Source organism: Diadema antillarum, unplaced genomic scaffold (genome assembly GCF_040938485.1).
Source record: "Diadema antillarum isolate AM-2024a unplaced genomic scaffold, OU_Dant_1.0 scf00000192, whole genome shotgun sequence".
Classification (NCBI taxonomy): Eukaryota; Metazoa; Echinodermata; class Echinoidea; order Diadematoida; family Diadematidae; genus Diadema; species Diadema antillarum.
The window spans coordinates 3,569,706-3,587,929 of record NW_027271081.1 but is presented as its reverse complement, the minus strand read 5'-3'; the positions used below and the strand labels follow the sequence as shown (position 1 = coordinate 3,587,929).

Sequence of the window (18,224 nt, the reverse complement as noted above, 5' to 3'; positions counted from 1 at the left end):
GTTGAATTTTCTTTATTCTTTCTTTATATCGTCGTACTCATGTGACATCACAAGCTATAGTAGTCTTTTCATCCAGCTGTGACTGAGCATAAACTTCAAAAATTCATAACTTTTGAACGGATTGTCGGATTTTCCTCAAACTCTCACTGATGTGTTCTACTAATATCGCTGCATTCACTCAACCCACATGTACATGTATTATGAAGGTGAACTTGTCCTTTAATATGAACACAGTCCATAGGGAATTCAGTGTAACAACTTCCAATACTTGTTGTTATGGTATTTATGCTACATGTAATTTCATGGTTGCAGTGTGAAAGGTGAAAGGTGAAAGGTGAATGCATTCATGACCAATGATACGTTTGGTGACATGTTCAGACAACCACGGGAGAAGACAACTATTATTAGAAATGGACAAAAGAAAATACGGAAAGGCACTTTCACTTTATAATTAGAAACAGCCAGGTATGAATGAAGATTCTGACAGACTTACATCATTTGCATGAAAGAAATATGTACCGGTATTTTACCCGTTTCTTCAAATGTGATTCCATGAAACTTACTTTCTCATATTACTTTAAAACTAAAAGACACAAAAGGTGTTCAAAATTATGGACTGTACATGTATTAAAGGTAAATTGTTATTATGGCACTGAAGTCAATGCACTGTAGGTGCCACATACAACAAAACTTATACTATGTATAGAGTTATACTCAGAAATGGTAGCACAATATCTTCTCAATTTTGGTGAAGTTTTAGTTGTGATCCCCTTTCAAAAAGACAATAATCTGCATATTATCCACATCATAAGTTGGAGTGCATAGAGTGATATTTTTAATGGAATACAGTAGGTGGCAAAGAACGAAGAACAAAGCACTATGATTTTGCATGGGGGGGGGGGGAACGAAGGAGTGGACATGGTTTTGGGTACACAATACGCGTTACAAAACTGTAGCATACAAAAGCAGACAGACCAATTCGATCTTGCAAATGTGTTAATGCACACATCAGTAGGATTTTGTGCAACACAAGAACTGAACAGTATACAGTACCCATCACACAACAGGTTTATTTACTATACAATGTACCAAAGCAAAACACCATAGCACAAATACTGACTTGGGGGCGGGGGGGGGGGGGGGGGGGGGGGGGAATCTTATTACAACATCTATGCATTGAGGTTGTGTTGCAACTAGGAGACTTCACACAGCCTTTTACATGTCTCTAATCTAATCTGTCAAAACATCTACAAAGATTGTACCAAAAACTCAGCTGAGATGATACCCTGAACTTATTGCCAATCTCATGATGCATCAACCCTTCTTGAGCATTAAATTTCATGTTTGAGACAACTTCAAGGTGTTAATACTGACCTGTTATTATTTGGGGACACATCTGCAAATCAAGCAACAAGTAAACTGCCAAATCTGATACAATCTAAGACTTAACAGCAACATCTCAGACAAAGGGCCAGAGTTTCCATATCTGACCGCATCAAATTTTTAAGGGTACAAAGCAACATTTTTCACATTTCTGGAGGTGAAGTCTACACTTTGGCATTTCCACAGTAAAAGGGTACATAAAATTTCAGGGATGTCACTTTATTTCTGCTTCCAACATGCATTACCCCAAGTACAATAAAATCTTTTAGTAGAACAGTTTTAATATGAGATATAAAAACTTTGCACCAAAATTGCTCAAAAGTAGCAATATATAAAAATTTTGGGCAAAATGAACAAATAATGAGAGTAATGTAGGCATAATAGATTGCTTCTTTGAAGCAATTTTGGGGCAAAGTTATCTCTCATTAAACTTTTCTAAAAGATTTTTTGTATTGGGGGATAATGCAATTTGGAAACACAAAAAAGCTACATTGTACATCACTGAAATGTGCAATTGTACCTTTTTACTGTGGAAATGACCAGCTGTTTTGCAAGACTCTTGGGAACAGACATCCAGAGATTCTTACCCTCCGGTAATTCTGGCACGAGACTCTTGACAGAATCCACTTTCCTCTTCAACCATCCCTTCTCTGGTAGCTTCATGTAGGCCGAAAAATGCTTCATTTCGTTGGACATGTCCCGTAGCAGTGATCCGTCGGGGAAGTATTCATTCATCCAGCCCAGATCGGGCAGCTTTTCACGCCAGCTTTCATATGTCTGCAAGAAAAATGGACTCTTGATATCTGAAACTGGCTACTACGAAATATCAGAGCAACTCCCTGCAAGCCTGTCAGATCTTTATGACATTCTGTAATGGCAAACTACGAGTATTTCTTTGCCAAAGAAAACTTGTTTTGCAAACTTTGAAATGAAAGTCAAAATTGTTTCTCCTAAGAGCACCAAACCACATGTCAGCATCAGTGGGAGACAGTGGCAGTGTGGATGATGATGTAAGTTGAAAATCATAATAGAAGAGCTACTGGATTCTAAGACAAACTGAAATTAAATCCTCACACATAATAATCTGAAGTGACCACTCTTCACAACATTTCTCTGCAATATAGATGCACAATGAAGGTGCAGATCTAACTATTTGTTTCTAAGGTTATTACAGCTAGTGTACCACAATACAGTTTTTTAATATCAATTTCGGAGAGTTTGTCAGTCAGTCATGTAGTTTACCATTTTCAGACTCGTGCCTCCAGCAACTGCCGATCCGATGACTAGATACCTAATCCTGACAAGCTTCAGGAGGCGCTGCACCCCTGCCAGCACTGACATTGGCCTGGCTCCAGCCTCGCTGACGACAAAGACCCTTGGCCGAAGAATCGCGTAGACGCGAGTGAAGCCGGCGTAGTTTGCCGCTTGCAGCTGGTAGAGGTAGGGGCCATGGGGCTGAAGGAGCGGTGTCTGTCTGGTCTGTGCAGGAACTCTGGCCTTCCTCACAGCAACACCCTGAACAGCTCGGCGCAGCTGCTGGCTGCTGTAGGGACTGGGATCACAAACCATTTATTTTTTTTTAACAGCCAGATTCTAAATCCTTGCTAACATATCAAGTCATTGTCTAATGGAAATGGGGGGGGGGGGGGGATTGTTCAAATGTATACGAGTATAACAATTTCAAAACATCAATCTAAATATTAGGAAATGTGTTAATAACTACAATCAATATCACACTACTGCTAAAGTGTAAACTTTCAAACGTGATATTCAGTTTGTCTATCCCTCTATAATTTGGAGACATGAATGTACAATTACATTTGTATAAGTTGCTATCTTGTTTTGTTTTTTGCACTGCACAGTTCAGCACAAAATTCACATAAATTTCTATGCACCACTTTTAACTTAAATGCTCCCTACTGAAGAGCAGAATTTTTACAATCCTTGCACAATACACATACATTGCATAGAGTTAATGTTGCACTGTCACACGTTCTTGTTGCAGTTTGGCATCAACATACTGCACTTTAAAAACTAACACAATATCAGGCTGATCGACATCCCACATGAACACTTCATACCAGCCACTGGACCATCTACACGAGGGAATCCAAACAAATTTCAAATCCCGTATGCCAGAACCCAAACATATCAGAAGACATTCTTTCCTGACGCAATTAAACTATGGAACTCTTTACCACCAAGTATAAGTAGAAGCACCTCCCTACAGTTCTTCAAACAGGGGGTGCAACAGATTAGGCTTCGTTAAGCCTCTTCTGTCTTTTTTAACTGCACATATAGAATCTGTAGTGATCCTTTTACTCGCACTTTTCATCTGGGCACTTGACAAGCACAAGTACGATAATACGCCAACGGCGGTCTGTACTTTACTGGAAGAAGAAGAAGAAGACAATACATAGACTATTTTCTTATTTGTCGAAAAAATGGATGCACATACAAAATGATTATGAGCATTGCATTGTATAACATTTTACAGGGTAAAGAGTTATCAATTTCATGTCCAGATGACACACAGCACTGGGCAAATGAGTTTGACTTGACTTTTATGTCCACTTCCAAGGTACTGAAAACGAGGAATGTTCGCGTGCATTTTAATTTCGCGAATTTCGCGAGCGCCAAGATTCGCAAAATTAAAATGCACGTGAAAATTCTTGTCTACACCATAGTAATAGTATATGTATTGAATGTCAGTGGCAATTGGTGAAAATTTCATGCCGCAAAAAAGGCTTTCAGCTCCAATTCGTGAAAATTTCATGCCACGAATATATCATGTTTTACAGTATGTTATTCAAGATACATTATTTTTATGCTCAGATATGGCTTAGGGCGCCCCAGGCATTCACTAAACTATGAAGACGCAGTCAGTAAATGAATGAATAAAACTCAAAAGGGAAAGATGACCTTTTTTTTTTTTTCATGTGAGTGACCGTCCTAATAAAATTGCCTAACGTCAATTACGGTATGGTCGCCACTGCGGTAAGGTCGCCAGACATTCACATCGCATGTAACGCGCGCCGCGATCGGAGATCAGGTTTGGCGACAGATTTTCATCACTCTCAAAATACATTCGTAATTCACCTTTTTCCTCCGTAAAAACACAAATAATTGTAATCAAAATATATTTTACCATATAATGTTGTACAATGTATGTAACAGGTGATAAAACCATTTTTAATGCGAGGATGTTTTTTTATTTAGAATGGATTTCAGGTGGCAGATTAAGGGAGATTTTCAAACGCGGTGACCGACAATACCTCCTTCATTGAAGCGTATGTATAACACACACGTTAATAATATGTGGCAGGCTATGGGCGGCGAACTAATTCAGTGCCGATATTAGTTCGCCAGCCCGGACGTGCATAAAAATTACACACAAGTGGCGACCATACGGTAATTGATGCTAGAATTTAGAAACCACAATACCAGTATGTCAAATGAGATTCAGTTAGTGCCAATATTTTTCTGGCAATGCTATCAAACGCCCTATCAAACATATAAGTAAGGGACCATGTAACCTTACTAATCATCATGAGCACTATTTAACAGTTTACCTTGCTAGATTTTTTAGCTTTGACTTTCAGAATTTTGTTTGCCCTTTTTGAAATAAAATTGTCTGTTCCTTGACAGAGCTCTTCATACTTTCCCCCTCTACTTCCACCTGAAACCATTGTGTAATCAAGAATCGGTCCATTTTTACTTCCTGTATGGGATTCGCATGGTATATTTTCTACGAGGTTGTCAAAGGATAGCGTCGAACACTTGCAACGTTAGTACTGTAGTCCCAATAATATAAACTTGTGTGATATACTATTCACGTAGGCCCTACACAATCTCATTGGCATTCGTTGCACGTACGCACGGCGGTACGGGAGAGATGATGTGGAGCGAAGAGAAGGAAAACATTCATTCGTTACCACAATCAGTTGCACAAAACTTACCCAAATGTCCCTGACAACATTCGTATCATGGTGTAGTCTTAGAAATGTAGATGATGAGAATCTGAGCAAGATATTATGATCATCACTGTCGAGTCGCGTAACAGTGGCTTACTAAATGTCCATGGTTTATTGGGCAAGCCCCCGGGACGAATTGGGAACGAAGGAACGAACGAACCAGCAGGCGCAGCAGCGCAGAGAGAGATGGGCGACTCGTTGCACAGACTTTATTCAGTCGTTAGACATTTATTAAAAGAGTGAAATTGTACTTCGATCGAGGGATTCTACAAAATACACCTGTAGTGTGTTATGCTCGATGAGAATTTATCATAATTCTTTCCTATTTGTATTTCTTCTTCTTTTTTTTTTACATTATTAGATGCAAAAACAAAGAGGAGATATAAATTTTATGCGCAGTCCAAGATGTTTATTTATGAGCAAACAACTGTGACGGTGTTGAGTAAAGTCTACTTTCTAAACGCGTTCCAGGGCCGAAACGAGCGCTGGTAGTATTGACACTTTTCATTCTATTTGTTGGCTTATTCTGTAATCATGTCGCAGGCAACTATGACGATTCGTGAGAAGGATCAAATGTACAGACTGATCATAAGGTAAGACTGTATTTGCTCCATCGGAGCTTTCACGTTGTCCTAATTGTGATGTTCACGTGTCGCCACTGCTATTATTGATAAGAAGTGTCCCATCTATTCGAAACGGCGTAAGTGAATTGTGCCTCTGCTGCATCATAGTGCATGCTGTATTGATTGGATCTCTGCTCTATTAGTATTGGCATTGCTTGTCACACAGAGAACGGTGATCAATTACAATGTGATGAGGCACCCTGTTCACTTATCGTACCCCATCTCACATCTGAAATATGTATTGTCGCAAGTTTGAACAATGATTTTTTTTGTTGTTGTTGCACACAAATGTCCACTCTCCATGATCGAGATGAAAAGAAGAAAACATTCTGTCTTTGTGTTTGCTTTTTGACAAAAATTGTGTTTCAGTCAACCAATTTACTAATGTGCTGCTGCTCTCGCCTCTCCATTCTCGGAACGGCCACATGAAAGTGAAGTGACATTAAAATTCATTTTTAATACAAATATTTGAATTTGTAAAGAGAAAACTAAAATCAGAACTAAGTGTAAACTGATCTTGTGCATACTTGCTTGTATATTCCAAATTTATTTCACACTGATAGAGTAGGTGGGTACTCAAATTTGTCAGCAAACTAATCACTTTGTAGGTACATGTATTTAATGGGTTCACTTTCTTTGTGAATTCTACCGTCCAGCAGCCTTTTACTAGGTGCATTTTGTACAACAGCGTTCTACATCCAGTGCAGACAGCGCGTAAGCCATGCAAGCTCAAGCTGGGGAATTTTCAGAGCGAGCTTGCAGTTCACACGCATGGGAGGAGATTTTTGTACGTAGCATGGCTTGCACGCTGTATGAACTGGATGTCGCAGGACCCTTGTTTGTACATGTAGGGCCTATTTCAAATATCTTATTAGGTCCTATCTGTTAATAATTGATCTTCACTCTGCAGTCAGCTGCTCCATGATGGTTACCATGAAGTGGCCCAACAGCTTAGCAAGATTGTTTCCCCCGTCCCCGACTGTCCCCCTTCAGACCGCTTGCAAAGAGTTGTCCAGCTGGGATTGCATGCTGAACCAGACAGTAAGAAGTCACCTTTTCATGAAGCTATTTTAAAAGTGATATATTATTGAATAGTAGGAAGATTCTGTATATTTTTCTTATTTATAGGCATACTTTTTTTTAATACTCTTTACTGTATAAAGTGATAGCCCTTCTTCCTATGAAAGCAAAACTCAACTAATGTAACAAACAGAGCATTTTTAATATTTGTTTACTCTTATTAAAGTGTAGTGCTCAAACAGCAGTAAGAATACTGTATGTTGTTGTTGTTCATTTCTTTCTTTCTTTTTTTAAGAACAGATAAAGCACAATCCGTTAGAAGATGTACTGGATGGAATGGACTTGTTTGCTGATATGAACTTTGTTAACTACAATGTGTACCTGTAAATCACCACTCTATAGTATGTAAATATTCAAGGTACACTGTACATAAAATGCCTACTTTGATATTTTTCCCTTTTCCTCTTCCTCTATTTTTATCCCCTTCCCAGGACAAGTTCCAGTCAATATATCTGACACAGTTGCGCCAGCCACATCTATTGATCTTGATTTTGACACAGAAGGTATGTACATGTTGGGTACATCTCTGTTGAAATTGTTCACAGTCATTTCACAGGGGAGTTTCTGTCTCTGCATAGTGAATGTGTCCCACAGTGCCAATGTGTCCTCTAAAAGGTCAGGTCATATTAGAATGATCATTAAATTTGATTATTCCATAAGTGTTTCAAATATGATTAGATAATCTGCTTCTGTCAATGAAACATACAATATGTGACCGTGCATCACAAGACGAACACATAGTCGCACCCCTTGATTTTACGTGAGGACTCAAAAAAGATGAAATGGGTCAACCGAGTCAATCTTGAGTTTTTCTTGTTTTCTGAAAGAGCTATCCTTCTTCTACATTATTCTGTAGTTTGGGATCGTAACATGAATGGAAAAGTGTGTTTTCATCAGTTTTTCTATAACTTTTGGGGGGAGAGTGGAATGATCAGATATGTCTTAAGACCCCTTTTCATTTCTTGAAATCTTGTATACACTCTTCACTTTCAAGTCTAATAACTTTTGAAAGGATAACACTACTGATTTGAAAGTTGGCATTAATCATAGACAGAATGTGTTAATAGAACACCTTCAATTTCAGCTTAATCTGATAATCCCTTCATTGTTGTTGCTCCAGTGGTTGTTGCTCCAGTGTTTTGTCCCTTTCATCGCACAGCTATTAAACAGTGCTTGGTAAAGATTAAGCACTTGAATAGACCCTGTACTTCAGAGCCTCTTTTCTCAGTTCACACTTTTCCATAGTGTGTACTTTCTGTGCAGTATTTAGATGGGTTAGGGGAGTCCATTTGAATTGAGTTATACATCATTTTAAAGCTTAGAGTCTGCATTTTCAGAATCTGCCCTCGAGTAAAAATCCATGTCTGGCAACCTTTTCTTGGTATTGTGATGCAGGGTCACATATATTCTTGTAATTATAATGAATAAATGACAATCATTTATCATTAAGCACTTCAGTCTCCCCTTGGTGGTACAGTGTACTCTCGTTACGACAAACACAGTTAAAACAAAATTCTCATATTAAACAATCTGTAGTGAAAATTCAGGTCCCAAAAGTATCATCTATGTTTCATATACTAATTACTGTATGCTTCCAGTGCTGAGGACTTAGTGAGTAATTATGACGGGAGTCCCCTGTATGATTTATATGATGATAAATTTGATATTTGAAAATCCATCAGCAAAAACAACAATTTACTCTTTACTTGATTTTGTTGATATCTTTAAAGAGACTGAATACTTCTCTTGTACATGTTTCTCCTCTTAGTCCAATCATCGGCACCTGAGGCCGCCCAGTACGAGACATGCTACGTGACAGCTCACAAAGGACCCTGCCGAGTGGCTGCGTGGAGCAAGGATGGTAACATTCACTGCACAATGTCACATCTTTGTATTCATTATAAGTGTGTCAGTATACTGCTAACATTAAGAGTTGTATAAAGCAAGCAGTTTGCTTGTTTAATATTTATCTGACATGGCCACTTAGGAACAACTCGTTGGGTAAAGTGCTTATAAGAGCTTTAAGTACCTCTCCAAAGAACTAGACATTGAGGTTTAAGTGCCTCTCTTCTAGTCCAGGATAGTATACCGTAGATGCCTTGTAGTGTGGGTACCAATTTTGTCAAACATCATTCACCTGTCACAACATTCATTATGGGGTCATGTGAACACTTTTAAGTGCCAATCCCATTTGCAGTATAGATCTGTGCCATGGTCAGCATGTGGTCTGTTACCTTTGATGGAGAATAGATTTTCACACTGAGTTAAGTCAACATCCTTTCCATATTTCTTTATCTAGGTCAACTTATTGCTACTGGTTCAACAGATGCATCAATAAAGGTGAGTTGATGGTAGTTACAAATTGTACCCCATTCTCGTGGAGAGACTCTCAAATTGCTATAGACTAAGTCCTGGACCCACCATTTTCCCCGTATAGAGAGGTTAAAATCCATCAGAGGAAGCTTTCACGCTATACAAGCACCGTCTACACAACACCCTCTACGTTTCCCCTTAGTTGGACTTGTCTTTTGATTGCAGTGAGACTGTAAAGTGTGCCAACCAGTGCATAAGATGTGTTATCTGCTTCCACAAGATATGCAATCCTTTCAAGATTATATTCACTGCAATAATTGTTCAAGCGTGAGATCTGCATGGTATTTTTTTTTTCGGTATTTCAAAATACTTGTATGTGCATAACACATTTTTAGTATTTTGTGTAGACTCCTCATCTCTACATTTTCATGCTTGTTTTTGTGTTTGTTTGTTTTTTCAAGTAAAAGATGAATTACTGAATACCGGTACCTTAATTCAATAAAGGTTTGAAAGTGAAATTAGAGAAACTCAGTTATGATTACTATTCACAGAAATAAACTTCTTTATTCTAAGGTTATGTTGTGATTTGTGTTGTCACAGACTGATTAAGATCTTGCAACAGCATCATGCCTTTATGCATATACTGTATGTTATAGAGATCTGGGCCCCATTTCATAAAACTTGTTATCAGTGATAAGTTGTCATAGTTGTTATAAGCTACTGAAATCCTTGCATCTGATTGGCTAAGAGCTAATTTGTCACAGAAATGTGGCAGTTGTCACTGATAGCAAGTTAATGAAATGGGACCCAGGTCATTGTTGCTTGACATGTGGTTTCCCTCTCCCTGTGGGGTTGGATGCTTCCTTTCATTCATAGCCTCTTTTCAGGCTCCCTAGGTTTGATATTCACCTGAATGAGACCTGGTATTTTAATGTCCTCTGAGAGTGTCTACCTACAGGACTTGCAGGGTCTGCCCTATGGTGTGAAACTGAAACAGTCTCGTTCACGTGCATATGATCTTTTATGGCCTCATTTACAGATCCTTGATGTAGAACGCATGCTTGCCAAAAGTGCGTCCACAGCTTCGACGACAGACACTGTGGAGAGTCACCCAGTCATAAGAACTCTTTACGACCATGTAGACGTAAGTAGAGAAAGGAAAGCAGCAGTGGAGATCTTTTTCTTGCCTGGCTGGGAGTCTGAATCCAAGACTACTCGAATATTCTTGTAACATCCTTGTCAGCTTCTCATTTTTTCCCCCAGGAAAATAGAACCTGTATACAGCCTTATATTCCTATATTTGTGAATATCTGTTGATGCTGAAGTATTATGAGATTGCTTACAAATCAAAATTTGTGCCTCTCTCACTCCTTTTTTGTTTGTATTTGTTGCCATCAGTGCCAGTATAAGTATTTTAATTAAAATACATGCCCAATCAATGCCACTACACTATGTCAGTAGAAGTATGAAGAAATAAAAGTCATCATATGACTTTCATGCCAGTTAACTGTATCAACCTGGGTGTTGTGTTTGCCAATATACATAACCTGTAAAATGTTTAAAGCAATTTTAAAGTTACAATACACACTTTGCCCTTCTCATTAAAGGCATTCCCACATTATGCCTTTGTGTATTTCTACTAGACTGATGTTAATGGTTGAATAATTCTAAGTTCTGGCATGGCCATAGTCTACTGTTTCTGTCACCGTATTTTAAAACTCTCCTCCTTCGTGCAGGACGTGACTGCTCTGGACTTTCACCCGTCGCTGCCCATTCTCGTGTCTGGAGGAAAGGACTTCACTGTCAAGCTCTTCGACTTCTCCAAGTCAACGGTGAAGAAGTCGGCGAAGACCATCCAGGAGGTGGCGGCCCTGCGCTGCACCGCCTTTCACCCCACCGGCGACTACCTCCTGGTCTGCACCGAGCACCCAACACGTGAGTCAAAGGTCAAAGGGTAAACCTGGCCTGGAAAGAAGAGAAATATTATAGATTATAAAATGGGTTCAAGAATGTAGCCAATTGGAAGCGCTGAAATGAGTCACGTGTGCATGCATTATTTTCTTCAGGTAAGCACTAAGAAGAGTCTCTCTTCCACCTCCCTGGCCTGACGTACGTCACAATGTTTTACACTAGCAGTGCGCACTCAATCAGTTGTTACAAGTGCGTCACGCGCTACTATACGCGCTGTCAATCCTGTAAACAAGTTCTAGTTCGGGCCGCGGGCTGCCACAACAGCCGGCGGCCTTTCTTGTGCATAACAGTACGTGGCGTACGTATACTCTTATACGTACGTACAGTAGTGCGGGATTTCCGAGTGCGACGTGCGTAAATGTTTGGGACGAACATCTTCGGACATCTTGACTTTTGAGCGAGTGCTACATGTAGCTGACTGGTATTGACCCACAAAGGTACGTGAATAATGCTTTTAGTTTTCGACCCATTTTATAAAACTAATGATGCACAGGATTATTTCGTGGCGTTAGTGAAGGTGCGGCTCACTCTCGAGTATTGACAACGGTTGCAAACATGCACTCGGCTGCGCCTCGTGCATGTCGCACCATTGTCAATACTCTCGAGCGCGCCGCACCTTCACTAACACACTCTATCCTGTGCATCATTAGTATAGTACCAAAGTGTGATATCATATGTGACCCTGCACCTCAAAACAAACAAAAAGTCGCCAGACATGAATTTTTAGTTAAGACCATATTATGAAAGAGCAGACTTTTAGCTTTAAAATGATGTATAACTCAAATCAAATGGACTCTCCTAACCTATCTAAATATTGGAAAGAAAGCACAAACTTAGGAAAAGTGTGAAGTGAGAAAAGAGGCTCTGAAGTACAGTGTCTATTCAAGCGCTTAATCTTTACCAAACCGTGCTGGCTGTGCGATGAATAGGACAAAAAAACAGGAAGTAAACCACTAGAATAACAACAATGAAGGCATTATCAGATTAAACTGAAATTAAGTATGCCTCATTAACACATTCTGTCTATAATTAATGCCAACTTTCAAAGCAGTAGCACTATCCTTTGAACAGTTATTAGAGTTGAAAGTGAAGAGTGTGGGCAAGGTTTTTCAGAAATGAAAAAGGGATTCTAAAGACACACCTAATCACACTTTTCTACCAAAAATGTTCAAGATAAACTGCTAAAAAAACACACTTTCCTGCCCGTTTTATGATACCAAATTTAAGCATAATGTAAAAGAAGACCCGCTCTTTCAGAAAATATGAAATAGTCAAGTTCGGCTGGGTTGACCCATTTCACTTATTTTCAGTCCTCACACATAATCAGTGTGTGCGACTTTATGTTCGTTTTGAGGTGCACGGTCACATATTAAACCATTCATCACCATGGAAACTGGTTCTTAACAATTTCACCTGGCCTGCAATATCTGTAAACACTATTGTTGCTAATCATGCTTGCACCTGGTTCCAACCTAAGCTATGACAATAGACTTTGAAATCATCACTTCGGTGTCCTATTCCTCAGAGAAACGGTGAGGCAGGTAGTATTTAAGTGTTTAGGACAGGATGATTTCACTGAAAAGTATATTTCTCATAGACACTTGCCCGAGTATAATTTGGACTAGTCTACGATGGGTTAAGGAACTGAATAGTGAATAGAAAAGTGAGTAGAATTATGATGAATGCTGAGTGGTATATGTGGGTACGGCAGTCAACACGGTGATGGTGCCTCCATTTTCTCTGTACTATGGGGGAACCTCATTATAAAACATCAACTTATAAATCAGGATAATTTCCCTGTACAGTCAAACCTGCCTTTACTGGTCACCTGTCTATAGTGGCCACCAGCCACATACTGCCACTAAAATTTCCTCTAAGAGGAAAAGCCATGTTAAGGACCCTGTCTACAGCAGTCATCTGTGTATAGTGGCCACTTTTTTGTCTTCCTATGGTGGCCGCAAATAGACAGGTTTGATTGTATCAGGTTTCTCACTGCATCAGGGTACAAAAAAGAAGGAATATAAAGAGTTGGGACCTCATAAAAACCCCCTTGGTATTGGAGGGTTTTGTTTATTGACTTCTTCATAATGAGATCTAACTATACCTTTTTACGTCTTCGTCTTTGTGTTTTTGTCCATCCAGTGAGGTTATATGATGTCAACACTGCACAGTGCTTCGTCTCTCACAATCCCAAGGACCAACACAAGGGATCAATCAACATGGTAATGCTTTCACTTTATTTTTTTTTTCACTCAGACACCATGGTAGTGTATGGTATGCAAGTTGTAACATTCATATGAAAGTTACGAAGTTATGAATGCTGCCTCCATGGTGTTACCATGGAGACCATCTCTGACTAGTAATCTGCAAGAAGCTATGGATAATCCTCTCTGTCTACTGCAATTCTTTGTTTAAAAGAGACCTCTGGAGGATTTTCAGACTTTTACATTTGAACAACTCTAAATTAGTTATGCTGAGTACAAAGTTTCAGAATTTATTGTGATTGGGATGAGGAATAAGAATGTTTTCAAAATTTATAGCAAATTGCTAGCAAATTGCAATGAACAAGGATGATGACATAGCAGTCTCACCATAAGAACGCATGAGTTGGGGCTCAAGGAAGCAGAACAAAAGAAGAAGGCATGCATAGAATTTATACAAGTGGACTTGATAAGCAAGGGTATTGTAGTGGAATTACACTGCTACATTTGTGAAATATTTGAGGCTCCTATGTCATCAACACTGTTCAGTGTAATTTGTTCAAGATTTTGCAGAGTATAGGTTTCTCTGGTCAAGGACCACAGTAAATTCCACAAATCTATACAACGTACATGGAACTTTCGATTTCTGTACTACGTGATGTGAAATTATGAAAATCTCAAACTGATGGATTCTATAAGGTCATAGTAAAGTCTGCTGATTATGTACCATGAAGGTGATTGACTCAATCAGCATGAAGCTCCCTAAGGCCCGAATTCACGATGGTGGTACAAAGGTGGTACCAATGCGACACTTCGCGCTCCATACAAATTGTCCATGGTTTAAACCATCATGGTTTCAATTGTACCACCTTCATGAATTCGGGCCTAAATGTTTTGTCTCGTTACTGAAACCGCTGTCAACAGGTGCAGTACAACCCGCTGGCCAACATGTACGCCTCGTGCAGCAAGGATGGCTCCATCAAACTCTGGGACGGCATCAGCAGCCGATGCATCAACACGCTGGAGAGTGCCCACAGTGGTGAGCACGTCTGCTCCGTCCAGTTCTCGAGGAACGGCAAGGTGAGGCTTAGGGGAGCTTGGGCACCCATCTCCCTCAGTACGGTGGTCAAAGCATTTAATGGGAACGTTTAATCAGTTAGGTATACGATGTGTGTGGGGATTTAGTAAATGCAGAACGCCTAGTGAAGCAAACTACAGCCAATGGACATTCTGTGTTCTATTTAATTGATATATATATATATATATATACATATATATATAAAAAACAAAGAAAGCATAGTTATAAAAATACATTGTATAAGTTTTTTTTTATGACTTGAGTTGATGCCATATACTGACCTCTACAGTACCATATTTGAACTCTACAACAATATGATTATGAAAGAACAAATTCAGAGCAATTAAGAAGACTAAGTAAAAAAGAAATTACAAATTACGTTTGTTAAAACTTGTTATTACATTATTTTTTTTTTTTTATAATTTGGCTTTCTCAGAAGGCAGGGTGGATGTTTTTTGCCTCAACTGAAGTATATTGAGTTTACATTCTTTTCATAACAATTGAAATATGTGTGAAAAATTTTCTATGAATTGTGGTGCAAAAAGTTGTCTCAGCTTGTGTTTCTATAACTTTTGATCTGTCTTTCTTTATCTCTCTCTTGCTCTGATTTCGAAATGTCAGTACATCCTATCAAGTGGAAAGGACTCTCTTGTCAAACTGTGGGAGATAGCCACCAGCCGCACCCTGATCACATACACAGGCGCTGGTTCGGACCAACAGAAAAGCAGAACTCAGGCTGTGTTCAACCACACAGAGGACTATGGTAAGCCAGAGTGGTTGTAGTTTGTTTTTGAAGTCAGAATCTTGAGCTGTCTGGACATGAGCATTGTATTTGTTGGTGCCATCAGTTTTCATTATAAGTGAGGGACAATATTTGCAAAATTTGTTAAAGTCTTGATCTACATTGTATGTAGACATTTGCTTGTTGTATTTGCTATTATAGTTTTCATTTGTCATTTTTCCATATGAGTGTTAGGCAAGTGTTGGTATTAAAGATCTATTTTTTATGGATGAATTGAGAATAATCATACCATCTGGTCTTCAAATAGTTGGATGAAAGCATAGCCTGAATCAAAAGACATCTTTATTTACTCTTCCCTTTTTTCTTTTTTTTTTTCTCCTTTCCTCCACCTTCTCCTGCCTTTTGCTTCTACTTCTGGGTTGTACAAGAATTTGTTTTTATAATATCGCATTTACAATTTTAGTTTTTAGTTCTTAGTTTCTGTTTGGTTAGAAGAGAGTCTTGCTGGAAAATGTCATTTCTCCTTTTCTTCTCCTGTTCACGCACAAAGTATTCTTTCCTGACGAGAAAACCTTGAGCCTTTGCTGTTGGGACTCCAGGAATGCAGAAAGGAACAAACTGCTGTCCCTAGGTAAGGAAAACCCCAAACAGTGTAGCATCAATGCCATCTGGAATGGAGACTACATCTCCCAACTCCCCCAGTGACTTAAATTGCTCACTAGTGCTCCCGTGAAGACATATACATATATGCAACAAGAATGGTGCTATATTTGACAGTCACTCTGTGTTTGCAGTAAGCTGTTTTTATATATAAAGGGATTGCACTATTTGTGATAAGTATGGATATGAGAATTTTATGGAGTAAAATATGTTGTATTCATAGTTTTCCATGACAATGCTCTCAGAGATATCAAGATTATAAAGCCTTCTACCCCCCCCCCCCAAAAAAAAAGCAAAACAGCACAAAGTAATCAAGATTTTATTTCTTTGTGATGCTCTGATGAAAGGCAGTTTTGAACAAGTGAACAGAAATTGTAGGGGCTAGAGACTGGAAATTATTGTGTACACCTTAATCTCAACCACAATCAGATTTATATTAACTTTGTTGATGATTATCGTAAATATCTTTATTTGCAAGTTTGTTTGTTTGTTTGTTTTTTAAATTGGCGAGATTATACTCAACACAGATGTGCTTAGTCATTGTTACAGTACATCAGTGGATTATTCATCGCTTCTGTCTGATGTTTTCATATCTGCAGGTCACAACAATGTTGTTCGCTGCATCATCCACTCCCCGACCGGGCCAGGGTTCATCACTTGCAGCGACGACTTCAGGGCGCGCTTCTGGTACCACCGACCCGACAACTAGCGCTAGGAAGTCTGCGTATATTTGTATCTCGTAGGTCACTGTTGCAGCCATCTGCCTGTGACAGAGTCATGATTTTCTTGTATTTTTTGTCTAGCATTTCCATATCTATTCTGTTTGTATAGGTATTCCACCACTTAGCAGGATGTTCAAAGAACTCTTGAAATGTGACTGTCCAAATCTGGTCTCTGTGACAAAAAAAAAAAAGTTTACACTGTACAGAAAACAAAATAAATTATTTTGTTATTGCTAATTTTCTTTTGCAGTACCTTGCTCCAATAGAAGCACAACAAGAATGAAAACAACAACAACAACAACAAAAACAAACAAACATACATACCGGTACACAAACTTGTCCACCCTCAAATAGAAAAGTGCCAGGGCATCAATGTTTGAAAATGTATTTTGCACAATAAACAAAACAGTGGAACATAGGGTACGTTTTGAAAATTAATTTAACTTAATTTTTCTGAGCCCCTAAAATTTTCCAACTTTGTCTGTGGGTGTTTTCATCTGACATCTTATCTTTCCTGAATGCCTATTCACTTGTTAAAGATCTGCATCTGCAAGTACAGTCAACCTTGCCTAAGCTGGATCTATTTGAGGAAAAAGCTTTGAGAAAGTTTGACTTATGTGGAATTTAAATCAATAGAATGTAAAGAGAAGAGAACCTGAAAAGACCTTTGACTAAGTTGATAGCAAGTTTGACTGTATCGGAATATGTTGCTGTCTTCATGTCTTATACTAATCAAAGGCATTTGCTTTCTGCAGAAGTCAATGAAAAGTTCATGCCCTTCTGTCAGCCCTATGTAAGTCATAACATTCCATGATTTCGAAGACCACTCTTCTATTGATTGTTGTGATATTGAAGTTCACAGTGAATGTAGTAGAATCTGCAAGCTTGTTGAATACTAGTAACAAAAAAAAAATATTGTCATGAATATAGAAGTCTCTACATTCAACAGTTGGTTAAAGGTTTTATACAAAATGTGAAGATGCCACACAAATGTGAAACATAATGCTGACAGTGTCAATGATGGTGATGCAGCAGTGGGAAAAATGGGCGTGAAATTTTAGCATGGGGCTTGGGTTCTTATGTTGATAATTGCAGCAACTTTTTAGCAAGCGTGGCCAATTGAAATACATGTATCTGTGCAGCGAGGTCCTGCATGCTACTAGTGTCTGTCACAATGTGCAGACCTGGGGGGCATTTCATGAAGCAGTTTGGTCGGATATTTTTCTGACAAACTGTTACAAGCTAATGAAATCCTTGCATCTGATTGGCTGAGAGCAAATTTGTCCGACAACTTTGTCGGTCGGTGAAAATGCTTCATGAAATGCCCCCCTGAAGCCTTGAAGAACAATGTAGTCTGAAATGATCATCAATTGCTTCAGTGGTTAGCCGGATTTGCCATACTCAAATTTGCCCCTAGACTAAAACATGTGCAGTATGTATCTTCAAGGACTAATACAAAATTTTAGAGTGGTTTTCC

General features: G+C 38.9%; 2 protein-coding genes across 2 annotated transcripts in view; one reads left to right on the top strand and one right to left on the bottom strand.

The window, feature by feature from the left end:
• Positions 1 to 5,476, bottom strand: part of LOC139723486 (dynamin-like GTPase OPA1, mitochondrial) — a 177,872-nt gene extending 172,396 nt beyond the window's left edge. Inside the window, exons 1-3 of the mRNA XM_071634728.1 lie at positions 5,343 to 5,476; positions 2,626 to 2,935; positions 1,971 to 2,160 (exon numbers count right to left, since the gene is read on the bottom strand). Of these exons, the coding sequence (XP_071490829.1) occupies positions 1,971 to 2,160; positions 2,626 to 2,935; positions 5,343 to 5,371 (529 nt within the window). The 5' untranslated portion in view covers positions 5,372 to 5,476. The remainder of the gene's footprint in view (positions 1 to 1,970; positions 2,161 to 2,625; positions 2,936 to 5,342) is intronic.
• Positions 5,477 to 5,891: 415 nt separating this feature from the next.
• LOC139723545 (cleavage stimulation factor subunit 1-like) lies at positions 5,892 to 16,817 on the top strand. Its single transcript, XM_071634785.1, has 12 exons — positions 5,892 to 5,950; positions 6,891 to 7,021; positions 7,492 to 7,563; positions 8,829 to 8,921; positions 9,360 to 9,400; positions 10,413 to 10,517; positions 11,110 to 11,308; positions 13,487 to 13,566; positions 14,470 to 14,625; positions 15,245 to 15,386; positions 15,916 to 15,996; positions 16,625 to 16,817. The coding sequence occupies exons 1-12, from the start codon at positions 5,892 to 5,894 to the stop codon at positions 16,732 to 16,734; spliced, it is 1,269 nt and encodes a 422-aa protein (XP_071490886.1). The 3' UTR covers positions 16,735 to 16,817.
• The last annotated feature ends 1,407 nt before the right edge of the window (positions 16,818 to 18,224 follow it).

Bases quoted from the DNA above. Each gene is read 5' to 3' on its own strand.
- LOC139723545 (XM_071634785.1), top strand. From the start codon at position 5,892: ATGTCGCAGGCAACTATGACGATTCGTGAGAAGGATCAAATGTACAGA. The intron at 5,951-6,890 runs GTAAGACTGTAT...TTCACTCTGCAG, and splicing joins ATGTACAGACTGATCATAAG to TCAGCTGCTCCATGATGGTT. The intron at 14,626-15,244 runs GTGAGGCTTAGG...TCGAAATGTCAG, and splicing joins AGTTCTCGAGGAACGGCAAG to TACATCCTATCAAGTGGAAA.